The sequence below is a fragment of the Oryx dammah genome, unplaced genomic scaffold (assembly GCF_014754425.2).
Source record: "Oryx dammah isolate SB20612 unplaced genomic scaffold, SCBI_Odam_1.1 HiC_scaffold_13, whole genome shotgun sequence".
In the NCBI taxonomy this organism is placed as follows: Eukaryota; Metazoa; Chordata; class Mammalia; order Artiodactyla; family Bovidae; genus Oryx; species Oryx dammah.
The window spans coordinates 38,979,004-39,002,503 of record NW_024070197.1 but is presented as its reverse complement, the minus strand read 5'-3'; the positions used below and the strand labels follow the sequence as shown (position 1 = coordinate 39,002,503).

General features: G+C 54.2%; 1 protein-coding gene across 9 annotated transcripts in view; it reads right to left on the bottom strand.

Annotated features, from left to right (window-relative positions):
• Positions 1 to 21,398, bottom strand: part of KIFC3 (kinesin family member C3) — a 34,935-nt gene extending 13,537 nt beyond the window's left edge. For 3 of the 9 annotated variants that reach the window (XM_040253888.1, XM_040253887.1, XM_040253886.1), the window contains exons 1-4: positions 17,021 to 21,034; positions 14,328 to 14,470; positions 10,514 to 10,652; positions 7,399 to 7,601 (exon numbers count right to left, since the gene is read on the bottom strand). In XM_040253888.1, coding sequence (XP_040109822.1) covers positions 7,399 to 7,601; positions 10,514 to 10,652; positions 14,328 to 14,470; positions 17,021 to 17,315 — 780 coding nt within the window. In that variant the 5' untranslated portion in view covers positions 17,316 to 21,034. Of the gene's footprint in view, positions 1 to 7,398; positions 7,602 to 10,513; positions 10,653 to 14,327; positions 14,471 to 16,913; positions 21,035 to 21,325 lie in introns of those variants that run through there. The other 6 variants (XM_040253894.1, XM_040253893.1, XM_040253892.1 and 3 more) reach the window with 3 other exon arrangements.
• Between the last annotated feature and the right edge of the window lie 2,102 nt (positions 21,399 to 23,500).

Genomic DNA, 23,500 nt, shown 5'->3' with positions numbered 1-23,500 from the left:
GAACCAACCATCTCCTGGGGCTGGAGAAAGCAGCTGAACCACAAGTTGGTCTCTGCCTCTCTGAGCGGGTTGCGGGAGGAACTGGGTAACAGGCGTGACCCCACCTCCGAGGAAAAGACCAGTGAAAGCAGCGAGCTGCTCACTCATAGTTGAGGAGGTGGAGTATAAGACACAAGACCCAAAGAGGGGTTGGGAGGACCAACCTGGCTGCCCAAGGCCTGCTACCGGCCAAGCAGGTGGCTTAAGGGAGGGCACCCGAGGTCACCTCTGTCACCTGCTCCACCAGCACATTCCTTCCCAGCAGTGCACTGGACATGGACCAAGGCAGGCAGCAAAGCCTATGCCACTTCTCTGCCCACTCCAGCGCCCCCTTCTGTTAGCCTGACACACAGAGCCTTCAGTCCCTTTGCCCTAGAGGAGAGTTTGAATAAAGCAGCCTATCATTCCTTAGTCATGAAACTGGCAATAACCTGAATGCCCAGCATTAGGGAATTGCTTAGGTGGGTCACGGTAAATGCACTCATACACTACTGTGTCATTGTTGCTTATACGCTTATCGTGAATTTTAAATAATGTAGGGAATGGCTCCTCAATGTATTAAGTCAAAGAGAAATCCAAAAACAAAATTGCATTTGCAATACAAAAAAGTAGAGGGTGCTGGATAGCAGGATTATGTTTGACAAACATTTAACACTTTGCAGTAATTTTTAAGTCTCAAAGAATATATATTTCTCTTGCACTCCTCCCACCCTGAAACAGGTGGAGTCCACCTCGTTTTGAAAGGTTGAGGTCCCCCACCTCCCTCTCCTTCCTCAGAAATCACCCAGTAAGATCCACTTGCAGAGTCAGTGCCCCAACAGACTGCTTCCTTGGCACCAGGCTGGGGGTGCTCAGACCTCGTGTGTCCCCAACGCCACTGGCACTCAGATCCAGTGCAGTGAAAGTGGGGGTTTCCAGTGTTTACCTGAGGGGGGCAGTTGTCAGGATGCTTACCTGCCACCTGCCTGCAGCCCAGTTCCTATTCTCTTCTTACATCACAATTGGAACTCTAGGAGCGCCAAACCTCTGTCTGGAATTTCAGAGGGGTACCCCCAAAAGGCGGAGGCTGCCCTGGGGGCCCAGGCTAGGGGCGAGGTGGGGCGTGAGGAAGAGGCTGTAAAAGACCCCTCTTGTCAGAGATGTCAGACCCTCGTCCTCTCCCGGCTTGTCTCAGGCAGTGGGGGACACACCGACACCGCAGGATGGCTGGTCAGGCACAAACCACCCCATGGCATGCAGCGACTGCACCTCAGCTGGCCAGCTCCATCAGGGGCCTGGGAACGAAGAACACGCGCTGCCCAGGCGCGGGACTCCTGCCCCCCACACAGAGGGCTCAGCTTCGGGGGGTGCTGAGGGGAAGATGGCAGCTTTCCCCCGGCCTGGGAGGGGGAACGGGTGAGTCCCTCAGAGTCAGGGAAAACAGTGGGCAATGGAGACAGAGACAGGAGGCAGGCGCAGAGCAGAGACGGGGAGCTGAGGGTGAACCTGACCAGAGGGCAGAGCTTCCTGTGGAAGGGGGCCCCACAGGCACCCGCTTCGCCCACCCAGCACAGCTCTGAATCAGCGACCATATCTGCATCTGTACACAAAGAGGGTTCAAAGAGTCAGCCAGAGGGGCAAGCAGGCTCCTAACAGGCTGCCGTGACGACGCCCAGGACAGCATGCAGTCAACCCCAGGGCTGAGAAGGGACCAGGCTGAGTTTGTGCAACACTCTCCCTGGGGCTTCCCAGGTGGCACCAGTGGTAAAGAACCTGCCTGCCAGTGCAGGAGACATAAAAGACACAGGTTCGATCCCTGGGTTGGGAAGATCCCCTGGAGGTGGACCCATTCCAGTATTCTTGCCTGGAGAATCCCAGAGGAAATACAGTCCATGGGTCGCAAAGAGTCGAACATGACTGAAGCGACTTAACATACACACACTCCCTGAGCTCAGTCTCCTCGTCATCCAGAGAAACTGAGTCACAGGCCTGGTGCAGGGCAGCCTCAGGGGAGACCTGGGACGTGGGGCCGTCTGCTGACCTGACGCCAACCCATAGTTACATCTCCCAGCAGAAGCAGGCTCAGCAGAGGGTGGGGCTGCCCGAGCTGGTCTGCGTTTTACCAGTGTCTGCTCCTCTCAATGCAGACAACCTACTGATTACCTACCCTCGACCTCCCACCAAGCCTGGCCCTCCATCATCAGCTGTCTTCGGAGGTATGGAGGGCTGTCCCAGTGGCGAGACCAAGGGATTCCTGAGCTGAGAAAATGAGAGGGCCTGGGATCCAGACAGCCCCAAGGAAACACAGTCCAGAGGCCCGAGGGGCAGCCCCAGGAAGCACACTGTCTTGCCCCCAACACACTCCCCATTCCAGGAGACCTGACTCCTGGCTGCCCACATATGTGACCAATGACCAGGCCTGTCTGGCTACGTCCACCCACCCTGCCTCTACTGCTGGGTTTTCACATGTGAGTTCTCTGCACCGAGGGTCACTGGGATCATGGACTCTCAGGCTGGACTTGCCCAGCTTTCTAATACAGACATTGCCCTAGCGTGCCGGACAACCTTGGACATGTCTCAAGTCCACCATGCCTCTCTCCATATCCTTGGCTATAGAGTGAGGCTACCTTACCGAGGAGGTCTGGAGATTAAGTAAGATTACAAGAGATAACATATGCAAAGTGCTTAGGACAGGCCCCAGCACCATAATGAGTTCTATTAATAGAATGAAAGTTCAGATAGGCAGAGATATTTGTCTACTGTGTCAGCGCTGTACTCCCAGTGTCTAGAATGGCACCTGGTATACAGTAGGTGCTCAGTAAACACATATAGAAAGAGTGTTGAATGCCTGAGTGAGTGAGCTGTAAGGCAGGGCATGGGGCAGCAAAGGTGGGGCTCACTGAAGGATGCTCCCTTCCACCAAAGGCAGGAGTGGCTACTGGGCTCCAGGCAGTGGGTGCCATGTGGGAATGTCAGCCCAGAGGTGCCACATCTTTCAATATTCTATTACCGAAAAAAGGAAGCTGAGGTTTTTATACAAACTTAACTAAGATTTAAATGGTGGCAACTAATTTGAGCATTTAAAAAATCAGGCCAACTGGAACTAATAAATTCAGCCAAGTTGCAGGATACAACACATTAAAAATCAGTTGTGTTTCTATGCACTAATACTGGACAATACAAAAAGGAAATTAAGAAAACAACTTCATTTACAATAGCATCAGAAAGAATAAAATATGTAGAAATAAAGCAACGATGGAGGTAAAACCTTGTTCACTAAAAACTATAAAACATTGCTGGAAGAAATTAAAGATGATAACGGTAATGGAAACACATCCTGCATTCATAGTTTGAAAACAATTTTGCTAACATGTCAACACTACCCAGAGCAATCTATAGATTCAATGCAATCTCTATTTAAATCCCAATGACATTTTTTGCAGAAATAGAAAAGTCCATCCCAAAATTCATATGAAATCTCAGAAGATTCCAAATAGCCAAAACAATTTTGAAGAATAAAGTTGGAGGACCCACACTCTTTGATTTCAAAACTTACAACAAAGCTCCAGTAAACCAAAAAGTGTGAAACTGGCATAAAGACAGATATATAGATCAATGGAGTAGGATAGAGAGCCTAGAAATAAACCCTCATGTATCTGGTCAACTGATTCTTGACAATGGTGTTAAGATTTCTAATGAGGAAAGGATAGTCTTTTCAACAAGTGGTGCTGGGAAAATGATATCCACATGCAAAAGAATGAAGTTGGACACTTACTAACACCATATACAAAAATTAACTCAAAATAGATCAAAGATCTAAACACAAAAGCTAAAACTATATATAAAATTCTTAGAAGAAAACAAGGAGAAAGCTTCATGACATTAGATTTGGCAATGATTTCTTGATTAGATCTTTACTTTGAGCCCCTCAATCCTCTGAGGTATGTACTATTATTATCTCCATTTTACAGGAGGAGAAACTGAGGTCCCAAGAGATTAAGCCTTGGTTAATCTTGCTCAAGGTCACTTGACTATTAATTGCTGGCACTAGAATTGGAGCTCTGCAGAGCCCTCAGTCTTAACCACGTGGCTTTTCAGGAAGAGCAACACGGCAAAGCCAGTTGAGTTCAAAGACAAGTCTGGACAAGAATGGGAACCAGGAGGCATCCTGAGAACGAGGCGGAGGGTACTCCATGGTGGGCTTTTCTTAGAGAAGCAACATATAGAAACACCAAGAAGGTCAATCTGTGACAAACCACAGTGAGGCTGACAGGAAACCAGAGCTCAGACGTGATGCCTCAGAAGGCACAGCAGTTTACCGTTTGTGATTCACGTCTCTGTCCAGTCTCATAACTGAGCTGCTCAGTAACCATGAAGCAACATCTATTAGACCCAGTTTAGAGATGGGTAAATGAAGGCTCAGACAGGAAGTGGCTTACTACAGCTACACAGCCAATAGTCAAGCCCTGAGCACATGATTCCAAATCCAACACTCCTCCCGGTAACAATGAGGGTGGTAATGGTGGTGACACCAATAACACTGGTCATCTCATCAGATACTGTTGTTATGTCCATTTTACAGATGAGGAAACCGAGGTGCAGAGTGGTAATTAACTAGCCCAAGGTCACACAGCTGATGAGTAGTGCCAAAGTCAGGACATGGATGGGGCTCCAGGCCCTCAGTTCCACAGGGTCAGACCCTTCCAAGAGTGGTTCAGAGACCTGAACCTTCAGGTGCATGTCCTGAGATACTTTTTCAGACAAGAGCTTGCGGGAACAAAACCTGAGCCAAGACCAGGAACGATTCTGAATTCTCCAAATCTTCCAGAGGAGTGGGGGTTGGGATAAGGGAAGGGGTCAGGACTGCCTGGAGAGTTGCGGCTCAAGGACACCAAAAAGGCTGAGATGCTTGACCCTCAACTTCCTGTCTAAAAAGTAAGTCAATTTTGCTAATTAAAGGGAAAAAAAAATATTTCTTAAACATTCATTTAGGGACTTCCCTGGTGGCTCAGTAGTAAAGAATCTGCTTGCAATGCAGGAGCCACAGGAGATGTGGGTTCGATCCCTGGGTTGGGAAGATCTCCTGGAGAAGAGCACGGCAACCCATTCCACTATTCTTGCCTGGAGAATCCCAAGGACAGAGGAGTCTGGTGGGTTATAGTCCATGGGGGTCACAAAGAATCAGACACGACATAAGAGACTTAGCATGCACACATGCAAACATTAAGTCACCATAGGCCACATATTATTTCATTATATGAAATGTTCAGAAAAGATTAATCCATATAAACAGAAAGCAGGGCACAGGACTTCTCTGGTGGTCCAGTGGTTAAGATTCCATGTTGCCAATGCAGGGGACACAAGTTTGATCCCTGGTCAGAGAACTAAGATCCCACATGCCATGCGGTGAGGCCAAAAGATTTTTTAAAAACCCAGAAAGCTGGGCAATGGTTGCTAGGGGTTGGGGGAAAGGGGACACGAGGAGTGATTTAATAAGTCTTTGAAGGGTAACAAAAATGTTCTGAAATTAGACAGTGGTGATGGCTGCATCATCACCTTAACATACTTAAGACCATACATTGTATACCTTAAACGGAAGAGTTCTATGGAATGTGAATTCTATCTCACTAAACTTCTTCAAAAAACAAAACAAAACAAAACTTGTTTCAAAAGTGAAGTGCCCAGACAAACTAAACCAAAGGAAGTCGGGGAAGGAGGAGCTCTCCCTGCCACAGGTCCTGATCTCCCTGACAAAGGCATCTGGTAAGAGCCCTCATGCCCTCTGTGTGCACCCGCCAGCAGAGACTTTGTTACTCTCCCAACTTTACATAAATGCAAGTGACAAATGTCTGTCCTCCCTTAGACTGCAGCCGCCACAGGCCAGGGCATGCCTTGTCCACCTGGGCACGCCCACTGCTCAGCTGGGTGCCTGTACAGACCAGGCACCCAGCAGCCATCTGAGGCAGGAAGGCAGGAGGCAACAGTGATACAAAGTTGGTGTGTTACACCTGCCGTGAAGAGCTCCCACAAGTGGGGCAGACCAGCCTAGGGGCAGCAAACAGTGGGGACAATGTACAAGGAGACAGACTGGGCACCAGGGAGGCCCCAGGGAGGCCCACCCAACTCAGCAAAGGATGGGTGGTCAGGAGAGAGAGAGCCTGAGGACACACTAGTAAGCTGGAAAAACACTGCATCTGAAAAATGCATGAGGACTTCCCTGGTGGCGTGGTGGATAAGAATCCACCTGCCAGTGCAGGGGACGTGGGTTCGATCCCTGGCCTGGGAAAGATCCCACATGCCGCAGAGTCTGCTGCAGAGTAACTAAGCCTGTGGGCCACAACTACTGAACCTCAGTTCACCTAGAGCCTGTGCTCCGCCATGAGAGAAGCCACCACAAAGAGAAGCCTGCGCACTGCAACGAAGAACAGCCCCCATTGGCCACAACTAGAGAAAGCCCACATGCAGCAACGAAGACAGCACAGCCAAAAATACAAAAATAAATAAAAGTGCATGAAAATAATCTGCTGCCCCCGGAACTGAGAACAAGTCACGGCATCCAGTAATGAGGAACAGAAGATCCACAGGCTGGGCAATCACAGAGAAAGAAGCTGCTCCACCTGAAGGCAGGGCGTTCTACAGAGAGCCAGGCCCAGGAGCGCAGGCACAGGCTCCAACACGGAGATGGTGTGCAGACAGGGCTGGGGACCTTGGGGAAGTGGGAAATGTCAGACTCAGGCCTGAGAGACACTGACTATTAGAGTTGGGAGTTGAGCCCCAGGAGAGGGGCCTCAGGGCCCACTTGATGGTGGGAAGGAGTGAATTAGCCAGGCACTCCGGGGAAGACCAGGGGTCAGCCCAAAGGGCCTGTGGCGTCCCCAGCGTCCTTCTGGCCAGCTAATGCAGGAGACAACACTGGCCAGCATGAACCTTTACTTTCTCTGGCTCCCAGAGGTTTGGGAGCTCCCTTCTCTCCCTGGTACACACCCCAGCCTCTCTTCTCCTGCCAGTTTTCCATGGGGCGACCTCTGCAATGAGTTTGGTCCATGTGGGCTGCCCAAGCCAGGGCACCTCGGAAGATGGAGTGGACTCAGCACCAGCCTCAGAGCAGGAACATCCCTGTGCCTTCCTGCTCCACCCACGTCTACACATGCTGCCTGTCACTCATGGAGAGGCGGATCTGGCCCCCTGGTAACCACGAGGAATGGCACGTGGAGGATCAGGACGGGAGGCCCAGGCCTCTGCGTGTTCCCAAGCCAGGGGAGGAGACCCCATCTGTCCATTATGCGGGTGGCCTGGAGGGTTCCAGGTACCCTGGGCGACGCCTTCCGACTTGTTCCACAGTGGGCAGTGGCCTCAGCCCGTCCCACCCTCCCCAGATACCTGGTTCTGCAGCTGCACGGACGTGGCCTGCTGCTCACTGTCGCGGACAGCCAGCCTCTCCCGCAGGGCCACCAGCTCCTCCTGCAGCTGGGCTTTCTCCTCCCGCAGCTGGGACATGGCCTCCACCATCCTATGTACCACGGGGGCGGCACCGGGCGACCCCGACAGGCTCGAGCACCTCCCGCTGCCAAAGGGCCGCCCACCTATGAGCAAAGTAGCGGCCGATCAGCGGGGCAGCAGAGGCCCCAGCCTGGTTGAGGAGAGGGAGCCTGTCATGGCAGGATGGACCACAGGGATGGGGAGCGGATGCAAGCAGAGGAGACAAAGAAGCTGGGCAAGGGCTGGGGCAGCAGCAGGAGTCGGCGGGTGCCGCTGGGTTAGTGGGGGGCCTCCAGGGCCTGTCTTGGAGGAAGCCGCTTTAGCGGGAAGCTTCTGGTGGGTAGAACTGCCTGGACCAGGAGTCAGGAAAGCAACTTCCACTCATTACTCCCCCAGAGCCTATGTTCTGGGTTTGATGGGCAATATCCTCTCCATGGCCAGCCTGCAGGGACCTGCAGTTGAGAAAGATGCGCCTCTGGCAACCGCTGTTGTCTCCCCGGAAAACACTATCCTTGGTGGAAAGTGATTTCTTTACACCCCAAACCTTCTCCAGAGTAGAGAAGAGAGGTGAGGGCTTGCCAGCCTGGCCCCTGCCCTCCGCAGGGAGTGATCACCGCACAGAGAGAGAGAGCAGGCGGAGGTGTGCGTGCGCAAGGGACAGACACACCAGGACACAGGAACAAATGCAGCAGCACACGAGCAGGAACATCACCAAGCACGCTCCCAGGCACACCCCTGTGGGACTGAGTACAGGGGCCACACAGGCAAGAGCGAGGGATAAATACTGGGGTGGGCAGGGGGTCTCCGGCTTCCACCATCCTGTCACCAGCAGAAGAGACACAGACAGACGGACAGAAGGACAGAGCCACAGAATCAAGGCCTGGGACCTGCTACTGGGGCCTGGCATGCCCGTCACAGCCTGCTTTGATGGCACCTAGAAGGACCACCGTCTCTGCAGGTGGGGAGCTGGCAAGGGGGTAGGGCAGTGGACAGAGGCGGGGCTGGAAGGGCAGGGATCTGCCTCCCGCTTTGGGCAGCTTAATCTGGGTCCTGGCCAAAGTCTGTGAGGCAGGACGAAGTGTCCAAGAGTGAGGTGTGAAGAGTTGCTGCAAGCCTCCATGCTCGCGGAGCACCAGGACATCCGGGCTCCCCAACACGAGGTCCCAGAAGCTGCAGCCCTGTGTGGGCAGGACGGCGGGGAGAGGGGGGACCCCAGACTCCAGAAACAAAGCCATCTGCACCTGAAGTCACACAGCCCAGGGGAAGGTGACAGGTGTGTTCAATGAGACGGCAGAGAAGCTGAAACGGCAGCCTGGCTCTTGGACTAAGCAGGAACGTGGGGCACAGATGGCATTGGTTCCAGGCTGGACGGGACAACTCAGCACTGGGCCCAGGAGAGGGGTGGACATCCACTCTCAAGGGAGCAGGCCCTACACACACAGACTCCCTTTCCCTTCCTCCCAACCCCAAGGGTTGGCTCTGACTCAAGGCCTTCTGGAGAGCCGGAACGGGGGCCAACACTGGGCGGCCGGGGGCCCTGGCCGTGCGGCCTGCATGTGACAGAGCATGGATGTCACACACAGCTGGCCAGGCTTCTGCTGTCTGTTCTAGAGAGCGCGAGGCCAGATGGATGCTTCCAGGCCAGCACCCAGAGCTGCCATAGGCAGCATGTGACCAGCACGGCCCTGTGCTCTCTGCAGACTGCCGTGGGGTGGCAGGAAATGCTGTCGACTCTAGGTCCGAGAGCTGGCACTGCCACTTCAGAGCTGGGTGGGAGGGTCCCACTGGGGCTTCCCTTATGAAACAGGGACCATGGTCCTTGTCCAAAGAGGCAACGTTGGGCAGGCACCTGGAACCCACGAGGGGTGCACGGGTGTGTTGCCCAACAGGTCTGGAATAGCCACCCTTGCTGGAACACAGCTCATCTCACCCTCAGCCCACAGCCGGGGGGCTTCATCCTAACCTTGGCATGGTGCCCACATGCCAGGGGAGCCGCAAGGGGCCTGGAGAACATTTACTGGGGAGGAAAAGATCTTGAGAAAGCTAACAGAGAACAGCAGAGGAGAGAGAGATGTGATTAAAAGATAACTTAAAAGGGGACTGAGGGACCCCTGCACCATCATAATAGGTCAGCTGTCCATCCGCATTCTCAGAAGACAGTTTCTTTCTCTGAGACCCTGCCTGGACACTGCCCCTCAAGGGCACCCAGGCTCGGGGAAGCTCAGCCCTGGACCCACAAACAAGAGTCAGACCTCTGGACTGGCTGGACAATGGCCCCACTTCCACAGCCTGGCCAGCCCCAACACCTGGCCCCAAATGAGTGCCGGGCCCAGACAGGTGAAGGAGGCCTTGGATCAACCTCAGAGAAGGGGGTGGCTCCTTTCGCCTTGCAAGTTCAGACACAAATCAATCTCTGGTGACAGGAGGCGGCAAACAACAGAAAGGCCAGCTCCTTTCCCTACTCACTCTTGGCCTTCCCCTCGGGCTTCTTAGAATGCCCTTCCCAACAGCTGCTGGGCTCTGGGTTCCTGCTGGGGAACTCCACAAAGGGGGCCCACAGAATCTCCAGAACTGTCAGCCTCGCCGGAAAAGACTGGAGCCACCAGCTCCTCTTTCCCAGCCTCGACACAGCAGAGTGAATCCCCATCCTAGGGCCTCTGGGTCCCTGACGGACCCACAGATACACAAGTAGAGGGGGTCAGGCCTCTCTCTGCAGGCGGTGGCGTCTTTGCGGCTGCCACCCTCACCCTGCTTTTGACAGGCACTGGGGAAAAGACAAAAAAGCAGGGAAACTCAACCCCAGCGTGTGCTGGCCAAAGCTGCTTATCACCAGCTGGCGCCCAGCAGCACCAGGAGGAGGGCATCCCTGGAGTCGGAATGGGCAGGCTGGGGTCTCCGAGTTCCATGTCAAGGCGGCCACTCCAGGCGAGGAGGACAATGTCTGGGGACAAGAGCCTCCCCTCCGGCACCAGTGTTAGCCAGGGCTGTGCCAGGCGGGTGGGCAGACTTCCTTTACCTGTTTTCTCTACATTCATGGCGCCACCAGCTTCCTGGGCCTCCCGGTCCCTCCTGGGGGCCGGCGCCTGCCTCTTCAGGGGCTTCTCTTCTTTCGTCCCCTGACTCTTGCTCTCGCACCCCTTGTCCTGCAGGGCCTGCTGCCAAGACACAATCAGAATCCTCACGTGAAGAGGGGGGATCGCAGTGGGGAGGGGACCCCCGTGGAGCCTGAGGATGGCGCATGCTCCAGGAGCTGGTGAGGCCCCCAGACCCAGCCGGTTCACCCCTCACTGTGTGGGTGGATGGGAACAAGGAGGCCCGGAGTCCGGAAGAAAACGCACCCAGATCTCACAGCGAGAGGGAGCAGTGCGTTCCCCTGGCCCTCATCAGCAGCCGGCCCTCAGGACCAACAAATAAGGTTCTTGGGCACATAGAAACCCTCAGGGGAAGTTCAGCTGGCCGACCTGTGGGCCCTGAGTCACCAGCGCAGTGGCCTGCTTGCTTTAGCTGCACCCTCGTCCCACCATTCACAGGCCTGTCCAGCCCCACCAGGCACACGGCAGTCTCAGGGCAACAACCCCCACCTGTGATGTCAGCTGCCTCCATCCCCCTGCAGACAGCACCCAGCCTGGGGCTGCCAAGGAGGGGGCACATGTGTCCACACGAGCAGGGCAAGGCCATGGTCCACGTGCAGGCATGGCTATCCGGGACCATGAGACCTTGTCTCCAGGAAGGAGGAATCAAGGCAAAGAAGGCTGGAGGAGAAGAGACCAGTGAACTGGCAGGGAGATGAGGCGAGAGGCAGAAAGAGCTTTTCAAGCAGAGAAAATCACGTGCAACTCACACAAGACGACAGGAAAGGTGTGAACAGAACCACAGGTAAGGTGTAATCCCATTTAAGGATAATGGAAATAAAAGAGGCTTGCCGCTCCCTCTCCAAAACTGGTCTCCTCTGGAGGCTGGGTGATGGTACAGGGGCATCATCTAAATCTGGGGGATGGGCTTCCTTGGTGGCTCAGGGGTAAAGAATCCACCTGCCAAGGCAGGAGATGTGGGCTCAGTCCCTGAGTTGAGAAGATCCTCTGGAGGAGGAAATGGCAACCCACTCCAGTATTCTTGCCTGAAGAACCCCATGGAGAGAGGAGCCTGGCAGCGGAGTCAGACTCAACTGAGCCACTGAGCACACGTGCAAACTCTGGGGAAATCAAAAGAAACTTGTTGCAAGAGAAAGTGGGGAGAAAGGAAAGGCTTTATGTTTCATTCTGAACCTTTCCGGCATTTGCATTTTTAACCTTGTAAGCATCTGTGGTGTTCTGCTTTGTTATCTTTGATAACAGAAGCTATCCAGGATGGGAGATTACAGGCCCTTTTTGGTGTGTCTTTGTGCCAACCTTACTCAAAACAAAATGGCAACTGCTAGGTTTAAAAAATACTCCAAGTCTAGAGTCGGAAAGGCCTGGGTGTGAAGCCTGACTCAGTTGAGCTGTGTGACCATGGGCAAGTTACTTAACCCTCCCTGAAGCATCATCGTCCCATTCGTAGAACAGAAACTCCACTTTCTACTCCAGAAGGAACGGTCACGAGCATGTCTCGTATTTAGGAAAATTCCCGCCGACTTAATTTTATCCCCACCCTCTGACCAACTGCCACACCAGCACGGGCAGCCTTGTTATTGGCGGCGGCAACAGCGGCAGCTGGAAGTTTCCATTTGCCGTCCAGAGCAAAGGTTACACTATTTCTGGCCCGTTGGCCAAGCCACAGGAAGGGCAGACAGGCCCCTGGGGGTTGGGAATTTCTGCAGCCTCCAAAGGAAGCGACTCGGGTTTTAACTGCTTGAGAAGCTGGTGGGGGAGGTCACCAAGCCCACCAGGTCACTTCACTGGGTCTGGGTCCCTGTTTGAGCCTCACAACCACCAGCCCAGAAGAACACGCATGTGGAAACTGGCAGCTGGCAGCAGCGTCTCACATCCTCAGTATATCTGCTGACCCCAGGACTCAGCGGCAACCACAACCCAACAGCCCATAATCAAAATTCAAGAACAGAGCCTCCACCCAACTCAAGGCTGCCTGTTTCTGACCACCTCCTGATTTAACTACCAATGGCTTGAGTTTAATTTAAAAAAAAAAAAAAGGTTCTCCAGTTTTTTTAACTGTTCCTGCACCAGACCTGCATTTCTAGAAGAACTTACAGTTAAAAAAAAAAAAAAAAACCACAGACCATTCGGTTCCATCTTCAGATGAACCACACCAGAGGGATGAGAAAAACCAGGAAGCTCAAGACTGTCTCTGAAGCAATAAGCAAGGGGTTCATGTTCAGATCAGAACTTGAAGCTACACGTTCAAAGGGCACCTATCTCCCGCACCCACCCTGCCCTCCATCTGCATGGGTCCCTTCAAGGTAGCCCCTGTCATGCACAATCTTTCTTGGGGGGAGGGGCCTTGGCAACACCTCCAGATAACTCTGATCCTTCATCCTCAGCCATTATGTCAATGTTTGCCCATCCTGGCCTCTCTGCTAGACTGCCAGGTCTATTTCTCTTCTTGACTGTGTGCCAGCACAGTCTTCTAACACAGAGTAGGCACTTGCAAAAATATCTGTTAACAGATGCATCCATTTAAAAAATTACAAGGACTTCCCTGGCAGTCCAGTAGTTAAGACTCTGCACTTCCAATGCAAAGGCCTCAGGTTCAATCCCCGGTCAGGGAACTAAGATCCAACATGTTGTGTGGTGCAGCAAAAATAAAACTGCAGAGCCTGTGCTGTCCTGAAATTGCTCTAAGTTTTAGGTGCACGAATGCATCAGTATTTGTTTAAGGAGCTCTTTGCAATCAGAAACAATACAGAAGATCAGTGAGATAAACCCTGAAGTAGAATATTATGCGGCAGTTTAAAAGAATGAGGTAGTTCTCTATATATTGATAGGCATGAAGAAATCACCAAGACTTACTGTTGAGGCAAAGAGCTAGTCACAGAATAGAAGGCAAAAATAAAGAATAAAAACTGTATAAAAGCAATCAAGTAGTTGTATAGAAAAGATAAATAAATTAAGAGTGGGTTTCTCAAAGACACAGGACCACAGGAGACATTCAGTTTCTAGATATTACATGCCACATGTGTGAGTTCTTTACACCACTTTTAAAGTTCATCATGTTCAGACCCCAGCTTGCTGTGTGACCAGTAGCAAGTCACTTAACCTCTCTGAGCCTCCTTTACTTCATCCATAAAAGAGTAACTGTGTCTTGGACTGACGTGAGACATATAATATATACCACAATGCCTGGTATAAAGCCAGCGTTCAGTAAATATTATTATTGCTATCAGGATGTCTTCATTCTACAACCAAATACTATAGATATAAATGTAAAGTCGGTGTTTTGAAAGTCCCATGATAACTGACTTGCAGTGATGACTGCAAGAGAAAAGAAATCAAGTTTTGGTAAAGTCCTCACTTTAAATGAGGAAATTTAAGTATCGCTGTCCCCATGGGCTCATATGCCCCAGTGGGAATAAACAGCTCCCCTAAAAACCTGCCCATCTTCCTAATAGCTTCTCACTGAAGGCCCCTCATTTCCCACTTTAACACTTTAGTCAGGGAGTAGCCAAGAAGCCCCTGTCATCTCCTGTGAGATTTCCCGCCAGATAACCTAATAAAGCAAATTGTCCCATGCAGGCAGGCTCCCAGTGGGTGTGCTATGAGGAGCTTGGCAGGAGGCGTGAGACCCGTCTCCTTCGTGGCCTCCTTCCCCAGAGGAGCCCAGCGGCTGGTATTCAAAGGGCCACGGCACACCTGCCCAGATAGACACCTGGCTTTTCTGACAGCCCTTGGACTTACCTGCAGGGTCAGGTAGAGCCTGTGGGGGCTCCCGGGGCCAGCCCAGTCCACGCTGAGGGCTCGGCACTGAGCCAGGGCCGGGCGAGCTGCACTTCGGGCGCCCGAGTCCTCGTCACCGCCGGCCGGGCTATCTTTTCCACGCCCTGTCCCAGGACAAGAGGAGACAGGTGAGACGCTGGACGCTGGTTGGAGGCTGCTGGCCAGGGATCAGTGGCCAGGGCTGAGGCTTAGCTCCCCTTTCACACACTCAGGGCGGCCCAGGCACCGCCAGGAGGGACTCACACGCCCTCACATGCCTGCCCGGCATGGAGGGAAGGCCTGGAGCTGAGTAGGCGCGGCGCTCTTTCTTCACCACAAACTGCCCGGGGATCCTCTGCAGAAGGTCGCCCAAGACCTCCCCCCGGAGGTGGGGGCTTCCTCTCCCTCCACGGTGGCCTTAGGGCTGGCATGTGCCCACCAGCAACCCTCTACAGAGAGCAGCAGAAGGAAGCCGACGCCACCCTGGCTGTGCTAATCCTCACAGGAGGTGCACCCCGGGGCCGTGACCTCATTACCAAGGCCGCCTCTAGGTGGCAATTTCTCCCCTGCCTTCATAAAGACCAGCCCCACACTGGGTGGCCTGGTCCTCATGGCCTTCAAAAGCGCATCCAGGACCAGTTAAAGCACATCCTTTCGAGTCTCTGACACGTCGCCTCCCTCACCGGATGGCGGGAGAGAGCTGACTGTGGCTTCAATACCCCATTCACCCCTAATCCCCAGCCCTCCACCGCAGCTTGCGGGGCTGGACGGGATGGGAGAGCGGACTCGCCTCAAGGGGCACACTGTAGAGTCCCCACCCTGGGCTGCTATCACATCCTGACTGCCAGCACTGGACCAAGTGCTTTCCAGGCCTTATTTCCCTTCCTGATCCTCAGTTTCCTTGTCAATACCATGGGCATTAAGAACCAACTTCAGTCATGCGATGAGGATTAAATGGGGTGATGCATGTAAAGTGCTCACAGAAGGTAGTCATCAACGCAAACCGACAGCTCCTTACAACAGCCCTGAGAGGCGTGAACCGGAGGCCCGGAAGGGTTAATAATATGCCCAGGGTCACCTGAAGCCAGTGTTCCAATCCCATGTGCTAACCCACCTTCTGCTTGCTTTCCCTTCTCAAAGTGGCAGTAAGTTGGGGGTGGGAGGTGGTAGAGGGGCCTAGGGACACCCATACTGGCTGAAACTCTACCCAGTGGCAGGCACCATGCTTGGCATTTCACACACAGGATTTCATTGGACCTTTGTCTTAAATTTTAAAAGTGGATAAAAGTCTGTATGGTCATATAAGCCTCATAATACTAATTTAAGAGAGCAATATGCATGTGCAGGACTGAAAGGAACTATATAAAATGTTTAGTGACAAGCTTCTAGGTGAGTCTTCTTTTTTATACCTTTCTGGGTTCTTTTTGGTTTTCCAAGATAACATGTTTTTGTTTTTCAATTCTTGTTTTCTTTTTTAAGCCAGAAAAGTAATACTATTCATTCATATTACAGTCTTAATCCTTTGGACAATCTTGCAGAGTAGAGACCATCTTCAGCTCCTTCCAGACAACTGGGGCCACCTGATTCAAGAGCCCAAGCTTTCCCAGGAGGACTCCAGGGTCAACCCCAGCCTCACTGTCCCCAAAGAAGAGACCATGGAGGGCAGCGCTTTGGCTGCCACCGATGGTACAAGTGAGGTGGGAAAGAGGGAGCTGGAGCTTGCTATGTGCCCTCTCTGGGCCTCGGTTTTCCCTTCTGTACATGGAGGGGCTTGGCCTTATGTCCCAGAAGGGCTCTGCTAACTCAGACAGGCTGGCCCTCTATAGCCCTCTCCCAGTAGGTCAGGAGCAGTCAGACAGCAAACTCCTGAAGGCCACCTGCCTGAAGACACACCCTCTGCCCCCACACTTTCAGGACGACCTGCCCAAGCCAAGGCTGGCAGACACCCAGGGGCAGCTCCGCAGGCCTGATGATCTAGCCCCCACCGGGAATCACAGAAGCCGCCCACTTCTTGATGTTGGCAGCGCCAGGGGACATGACCCAGAAAGGAGAGCCCGTGTTGACAGCTCCCCCAGGGGGAAGGAGGGCCCCAGACTCGGGGACTCCCTCACTGCCCACCTGCTGTCGGGGCCACCTTGGATGGCACCGAAAAGCAGTGCATGGCACCCACCCTCTGCACCCACCCTCTGCCAGGCCACACTCGGGAGCAGCCTTTCGTCCGCTCCGCGCCATCCGCCGGCGAGCCCCGGCGGGATCAAGTGTCGGCACCGCGCAGGGCGCCGGGCAGCTCTGCACCTACCTTGTTTACCAGCTGCGGGCAGAAACCGGGGCGAGACCACGAGTGCTCGGCCGAGGACGGGCGGATCACAGAGCCACAGCGACCCGGCCAGCCAGGGAGCGCGTGGCTGTCCGCCGCGTTCCCCGCTCTGCGCCACAGACTGCGTTAACGTTTAACTCAGCGTCCCGGGCCGGTCTTTACAGACGGGCGGGCGCGGGGCAGGAGCGCCCAGAGAAATTGACGCCCTGACTCCACGCCCGGCTCGCGGACTGCCGGTACCCTGTAATTACCTGACAGCTCTGACTGAGTCTAGGAACTTGCGAGAAACCCCAGTCTCATCGTTGGTATCTGGAGGAAGGAAGGGAAATAAAGAGGCATTTTAAAAATGCGGACTCACCAGTTCTCAACCTCCCCGGGCCGGTGTGTGGGAAAGGGCGGGCGGCCGGGCTGGCTGGGGCGGGGCGAGCCATCCCCGGCTCGGGCTCCCCGGCCCGGCCCACTCGCCACAGGCCGCGCAGCGAGGGCGTGGCTCCCAGGTTCCACGTCCTGCGAGACGGGACCATGGCCCGGCGGGGCTTAGTAGCCTCCTCCGGGCGCCGGGCAGCCTGCGGAGAGAGCAAGAAAAGCGAGGTTGAAGCCCGCTGGCCGGCACCTTCCCCCGCCTCAACCCCAAGCAGATCGGAGCCTGCCATCTGCAAGGGTCCAAGCGACTGGGTCACCTGTTAACCCAAAGCCCCAATTCCAGGGTCCCGCAAGGACCCCCCTGGGCTCACGCAATGAAACAGGGCCTAGCACCATTTCAGGTGCTCATTAAGAAGGGAGGCTCAGAGGTGGGCAAGGAGCCCACCAGGTGCATCCGCAGCACAGTGTGGAGACCCCACATCTCAGCCCCTCCCCTCGGAGCCTGGCAGCACACAGACAGGGCACAGCCCCACATGGAGGCACCACCAGGGCCTCCAACAGCATCTCCATGAATCTATTATGAAGGGACCCCAACTGTGGCTCTGACAAGTCAGGCTTATATACATCAAAATTCTCTTTAAATCAGCTAATTCATGTATTCAACTAGCCCTCACGCTGTACTACAACTGGCAGACACCCTGCTAGGACCTGAAGATACAAAGATTCATTCATTCTTCATTTAATAATTATTTACCCGGTACCTGCTGTGTGCCAGGCACCTGCCTGGGGTCCTCTTTGATCAGCAGAGACATGGCCTCAAAGCTCCCTGTCAGGAGGGAGGTAAACACTTCAACAAACCTTCACAATCAGAACAGGAGGTAAGGAGGCTCCAGGTGGTATGGAGAATGGGGCTGGGGGTGGGCAACACTAGTCTGGGTAGAAAGCCTCATAGGGCCCTCATGCACTGAGCAAATGAACAGGACAGACTTCATTTACTTTACAAGTCTTTATGGAACACCTATTGCGTGCAAAGCGACTCTGAAGGCATTTAAGGTGATACACCAAGCTACAGTCCCAGACTCAGACAATAAGTGATGCCATGTTTGAAAGAAGCCAAGTCAGCTCGGAGAGGTAATGTGGAGTTTGCTTTAGGTTTAAAATGGAGTTGGAGGCACCCAAGGATTTCCTAATGATGCCACCTGGGCTAGAGACCACTCTCCCCATCCCTCACTGCACTGATTGCTTTCTACCAGGCAGTAAAGCTATTTAAACAATGTCCATCCCCCTTGACCCTCTACAGTTCCCCAGGGTGAGTCCCATGGCACCCAGCCTGGAGCAGCAGCTACATCCACACCGAACAGCTGGCAAAGGCTTGTTGGGTGAATGCCTTGATAGCAATGCACACGAAAGCCTGAACTGAAGCTTGGAAGACAGCAGGGTTAGAGATGGAATCACTGAGTTGCCAGGCTGATGGGGGTCACCATGCCACCCGTGAGGATCCAGTCATCAAAGGTAGTGGAAGATGAAAGGCAACCAGGGAGGACAGAGGTGACTCTGAGTGGGAAGGAAAGCTGGAGAAGGAAGGTCAGAGGTGGCAGAAGCAACAGACAGGTGCAGAGTCCTCAGAGGTGACCGGGAGTGAGAAGGAGAGGATGGTCAATTACCAGGGAACCATGCCACGGAGAGATCAAATTGGAAGAAAGGTCAATGGAGCAGAACAGAGGGCAGGCCTGGGAAGGTCTAAGGTGGGGTGGGGGTGGCTAGAGGAAGCTGCCCCTTCCTTCTCTTTGGAGAAGTTGGCTAGGATGGGAAGGAGAGGATGTGGAATTTAGAACAGGAGAGATCTGCACATGCCGGGTCAACAGAGGAACAGGAACGACTGAAGCATCGAGAGGTAAGAAAAGGAAGAGCCCAAGGATGGGTGGCCTGAGGTTGGCAGAGCTGAGCCCTGGAAGAATGCCAGGCTCTTGGCTAGGGAGTCCTGGCCTCTATCTTCCTTGATTAAGGAAGACAACTTGGAGGAGGAGTCTCCTGGTTGCCCTCTCCCTGGCAGGGGTCAGGACTGCTGGCCAAAGGGCAGAGTGGACGTTAATGCTGCCTATGGGCAGCTCCGCTGAGGAAATGGAGATGGACCAGTGTGGAGTGGAGGGAACTGGGAGACGTAGCCAGACGTCCCCTTCTCCAGGCTACTCAGCACATAGCTGGGCACAAATTCTGCCCTGAGGATCAGCTGCCCAGTGGGTAAAGAAGGAGGGAGCGAGACGGGCTCCACCTGCATGCCGAGCTGCTGGAAGGTGAGATGGCAAAGGGCACCGAAGGTCAATTCCATGGTTGAGGGAGACCTTCATGTGCTTTGTGCTTAGTTGTATTGGACTATGCGACCCTTTGGACTGTAGCCCGCCAGGCTCCTCTGTCCATGGGAATTCTCCAGGCAAGAATACTGGAGTAGGTTACCATTTCCTTCTCCAGGGGATCATCCCTACCCAGGGCTCATCCCAACCCAGGGATCGAACCTGCGTCTCCTGTGTCTACTGCATTGCAGGCAGATTCTATATGCGCTGAGCCGTCAGGGAAGCCCTGAGAAGACTTTTAAGGAGATCAGCTAAGCCTGAGGGGCAGGGACAGAAGGTCACATTATTTCTTGGCTTTCAGGAAGGGAAGTTGGGAGGCAGGAAGATATCAGGAAGAAAGAGGAAGGGTGTGTGCAAGATCCTGAAGAGGAAAAAGTAGCTGAATTAGCAGTCTGTGGGATGTGAGAGTCAAGAGCATCAAGGACTTTCAAACAGCCCAAGACTGGAGACACAAAAACCTAGGTCATAGGACGAGGTGATGGGGGCACAGCGTGGTTATGACCAAAAGCTAGTTCAGAGCCCGGCTGCGCCATTTAGTAGATGTACAACCCTGGGAGAATGACTTTGTCTCTAAGCCTCAGTATCTCCATCTTTGAAATGGGAGAACTCTACCTTAATAGGGTTGATGTAAAGTTTGGATAACACATATACACAACATTAAGAACAATACTGACATATACAAAGAACCCTCCCCGCCCCCAAATTTAATCCAGCGGTGGATGAACGCAGGGGCAGGCTGCAGGAGAGCCCCATCAGCCTCTCCAGGTTTAGGCCAGGGTGGCAGAGGTGCAGCCCCCTTCCCCCAGACCAGGGTTGCTGCAATGATTGGGGAATAGACTTGACAACTGTCCAGAGACCACTGCCCAGGAAACATAGTCTCCATCTCCCTGGGAGAGGGGGCAGAAGGTCTGGGAGGGTGGACAGGGGCTGGACCTTCCCTGAGCAGTCACACATCCTGGGTTTTGCAGGTCAACCCAGATTTCAAAGCCTCTGTTCCTTGGTGCCCAGAAGGAAAGCAGAACGCATTACCCCCACATCCCTCAAGTCCAATCACTGCAAATACAGGGCCCCTTTCTCAGACTGCATTCCTCACAAATGACTCTCTGGCCAAGGAGACGGCTACTTTTATCAAGGGCACAGGGAACAGCCTGGGCCAGCAGAGTTGCTTGCTCAGCCTCAGGAGGACAGAAAGCCAGAGAAGGCGAAAGGCCAGGTGCGGCCAGGACCCCCAACCTTGAGACAAATGTGTGTGTGTGTGTTGGGGGGGAGGGTGCTGATGACAAATGGTACTTGAGAATTTAAATACAGCTTCCTCTTTAAAATCTGCCAGGACCAGGCCCTTCACTGCGCCAGAGTTCCGCTCTAACTCACAACAGGGGGCTGACAGAGGTGGCTTCGGGCTGGCCCTCCCAGCTGGGAACCCCTCCCCACCAGGCTGCAGCTGTCAAAGGCTCAATTTCCCCACAGCCCAGGGGGACGCCGGCCCAGGCCCTCGTTCCTAACCTGCGGCTAGCCCACCCCATCCCGGCCCTGCGAAGGGGAAAGTCAACTGCCAGAGGACCTACGCGGTGGGAGAGCTCGAAACTGCAGCGTTCGAGGGAGCCTTGCGGACCCGGGGACTTCGGCCCGGGGAGGGGGCGGCGCTGACCCGCACGCGGTTCCCCGGCAATCTCCGGCTTTCCCGGGCCATTGAAATCGGAAAGGGGGTCCCGAGGCTGCTCGCATTCCAGGGGACATGTCGCCCCCATGCTCTGATCGGCTCCGGCTGGACAGCGCGGGGGGCGAGGGGGGGGGCGGGATAGCGCAGGACTGGGTCTCCCGGGCCCGGCCCTCCCCGCGCCCCACCTCGGGATTGGGCAGGGGGATCCCGGACGCGACACTCCGAACGACGGGCTGGGCGGAACCCGAGCGCCCAGCCCTCCCTCTTCCCGCCCGAGCCCCGGACTCACCGGCCTGGCGGAGGCAGGATCCCGGCGTCGCCGCAGCGCCAGGGGCTCGGCCCGGCCCGGCCCGCCGGCGGGAGGCAGCTCCACGCCACCGCCTCCTTGGCCCGCCCCGCTCCCGCCCCGCTCCGGCCCCTCCCGCACACTTTCCACAGGAAATGATTAACTCGGGCCGCGGCGCGTTCCCATGGCAACCGGCTCAGACCCTGGCGGGGGGCGGCGGCACGCGCGCGCGCTCCCGCGTGCACACACACAGAGACTCACACTCTCACGCGGGGCCGCCCGCTCCGCTCAGACCTTTCTTCTGAGTCTCCCGGCGCTCCGCACACGCTCGTGCACACGTGCGCGCTCACCCCAGACGTACACGAGCCGTCCTACGTGCTCACATACAATACACGCGGCTCTCACAGGTTTGCACACACGCTCTAGTGAGTCCACATGAACACATTCACAGTTCTCACACACATCGCGACGTTCGTTCCTACGTGCATGCTTTTGCACTTAAACTGACATTCTCATCCACACCTCCTCAAACCCTAGTACAAAACTTTTGCACACACTAGTTACTACTACTAACACACAATTCTCACAAGTGCTCCCTTGCCACCCTTCACAGTTTCTCACAAACTGTAGTATACTTTTTTCTAAAACTTTCTAGCACACACACTCTAGCTATTATGTGTGCACACTTGCACATTTTCACACACTTCCAATGTGCACTCACATTCCTGTACAGAGTTCAGACTTTCCCCCTTGCTTTCCCACAAATGCTGTACATGCTTCTTCCCATACTCTTGAACTCTTCCTCACATTCCACAGAGCAACATTCTTATGTTGCTAACCCCAGTACAGACTTTCATGGGCTTCCCAGGTGGCTCAGCTGGTGAAGAATCCACCTGCCAATGCAAGAGACTTGGGTTCAATCCCAGGTCCAGGAAGAGCCCCTGGAGGAGGAGATGGCAACCCACTTCAGTATTCTTGCCTGGGAAACCCCATGGACAGACGAGCCTGGCCGGTTACACTCCACGGGATTGCAAAAGAGTCGGACTTGACTTAGCAACTAAACAACAACACACGCTTTAGTGAGCACACGTGCACATGCATGCACTGTCACACATCAGCACACGCGTTGTCACACATACATTCTCACTAGCTCTAGTAGGAGTACACAGGCCAGGTTGCCTCCCTAGCCAGGGCACCACCTGCTGCCCCCTGCTCCTCCCTGGCCCTGTTCCCCTCTCATACCCCCACCAAGAGATAGATGTCTTGCCGAGCAGGGAAGCTGTTTGGGATTTTTAAAGGTAAAATATTCCATTAATCTCCAGTGAAAACACATTCAGAATGCCGGCTCGGAGCAGACAGCAGCTCCTGGTGTAGACCCAGACGGCCTTCCTCAGAGGAAGTCCCAGAAGCAGCCTGGGGGAGGCAGGGAGCCTGCCAGCCAAGGAGAGCCAGCTGACCCAGAGGAGCCACTCTGTTCTTTGTCTCCCAAACAGAGGCGGCATTTTATTCCAGAGTCAGCAGCAATATTCCCCCTCCAGGGTGCGGAAGGAGGAGAGAGCAAAGAAATTCAGGAGCCAGCCCAGTGCAGGCTGATGGTTCCCGCAGATAATCCCAGGAGGGTGGGTGTTCTGCCTCTTCCTGTTTAACAGGAGGGGAGGATGAACCGACTGGAGGGGGACGTGCAGTTCCAGGTGGGTTCTGTCTCGTGTTGCTGAGCAGGCGTTGGGCTGGTGGTCAAGAGTCTCAACCAGAGGCAGAGCCAAGGTCCTGGGCCTCAGATGGTCCTGGATGCTAGACCAGGACACTCCCAACCCCCTACTGAAAATGGACTCATGTGTTTTGTCTTCTCACTGAGATGTCCCAGTGCAGGCCCAATAAAGGGTGCCTGTCACTCTTCTGGTTTTTGTTTTTATATTTTTGTCCAAGCCACAAGGCATGGGGGATTCTAGTTTCCAGACCCAGGATCAAACCTGCGTCCCCTGCATTGGCAGTGAGGAGTCTTAACCACTGGACCACAAGGGAAGTCCAGAGTCGCTCTTCTGGAATGGTTTCCTATAGAGTTGGATTTCTAACTGAGAACCCCAGATAACCCTCCCAATGGGAGAGCTGGTCATAATTTGAGAGGCACTTTCTCTCTGACTGCCCCGCAGACAGCAGTGGTCAGGGGGACTGCAAGGT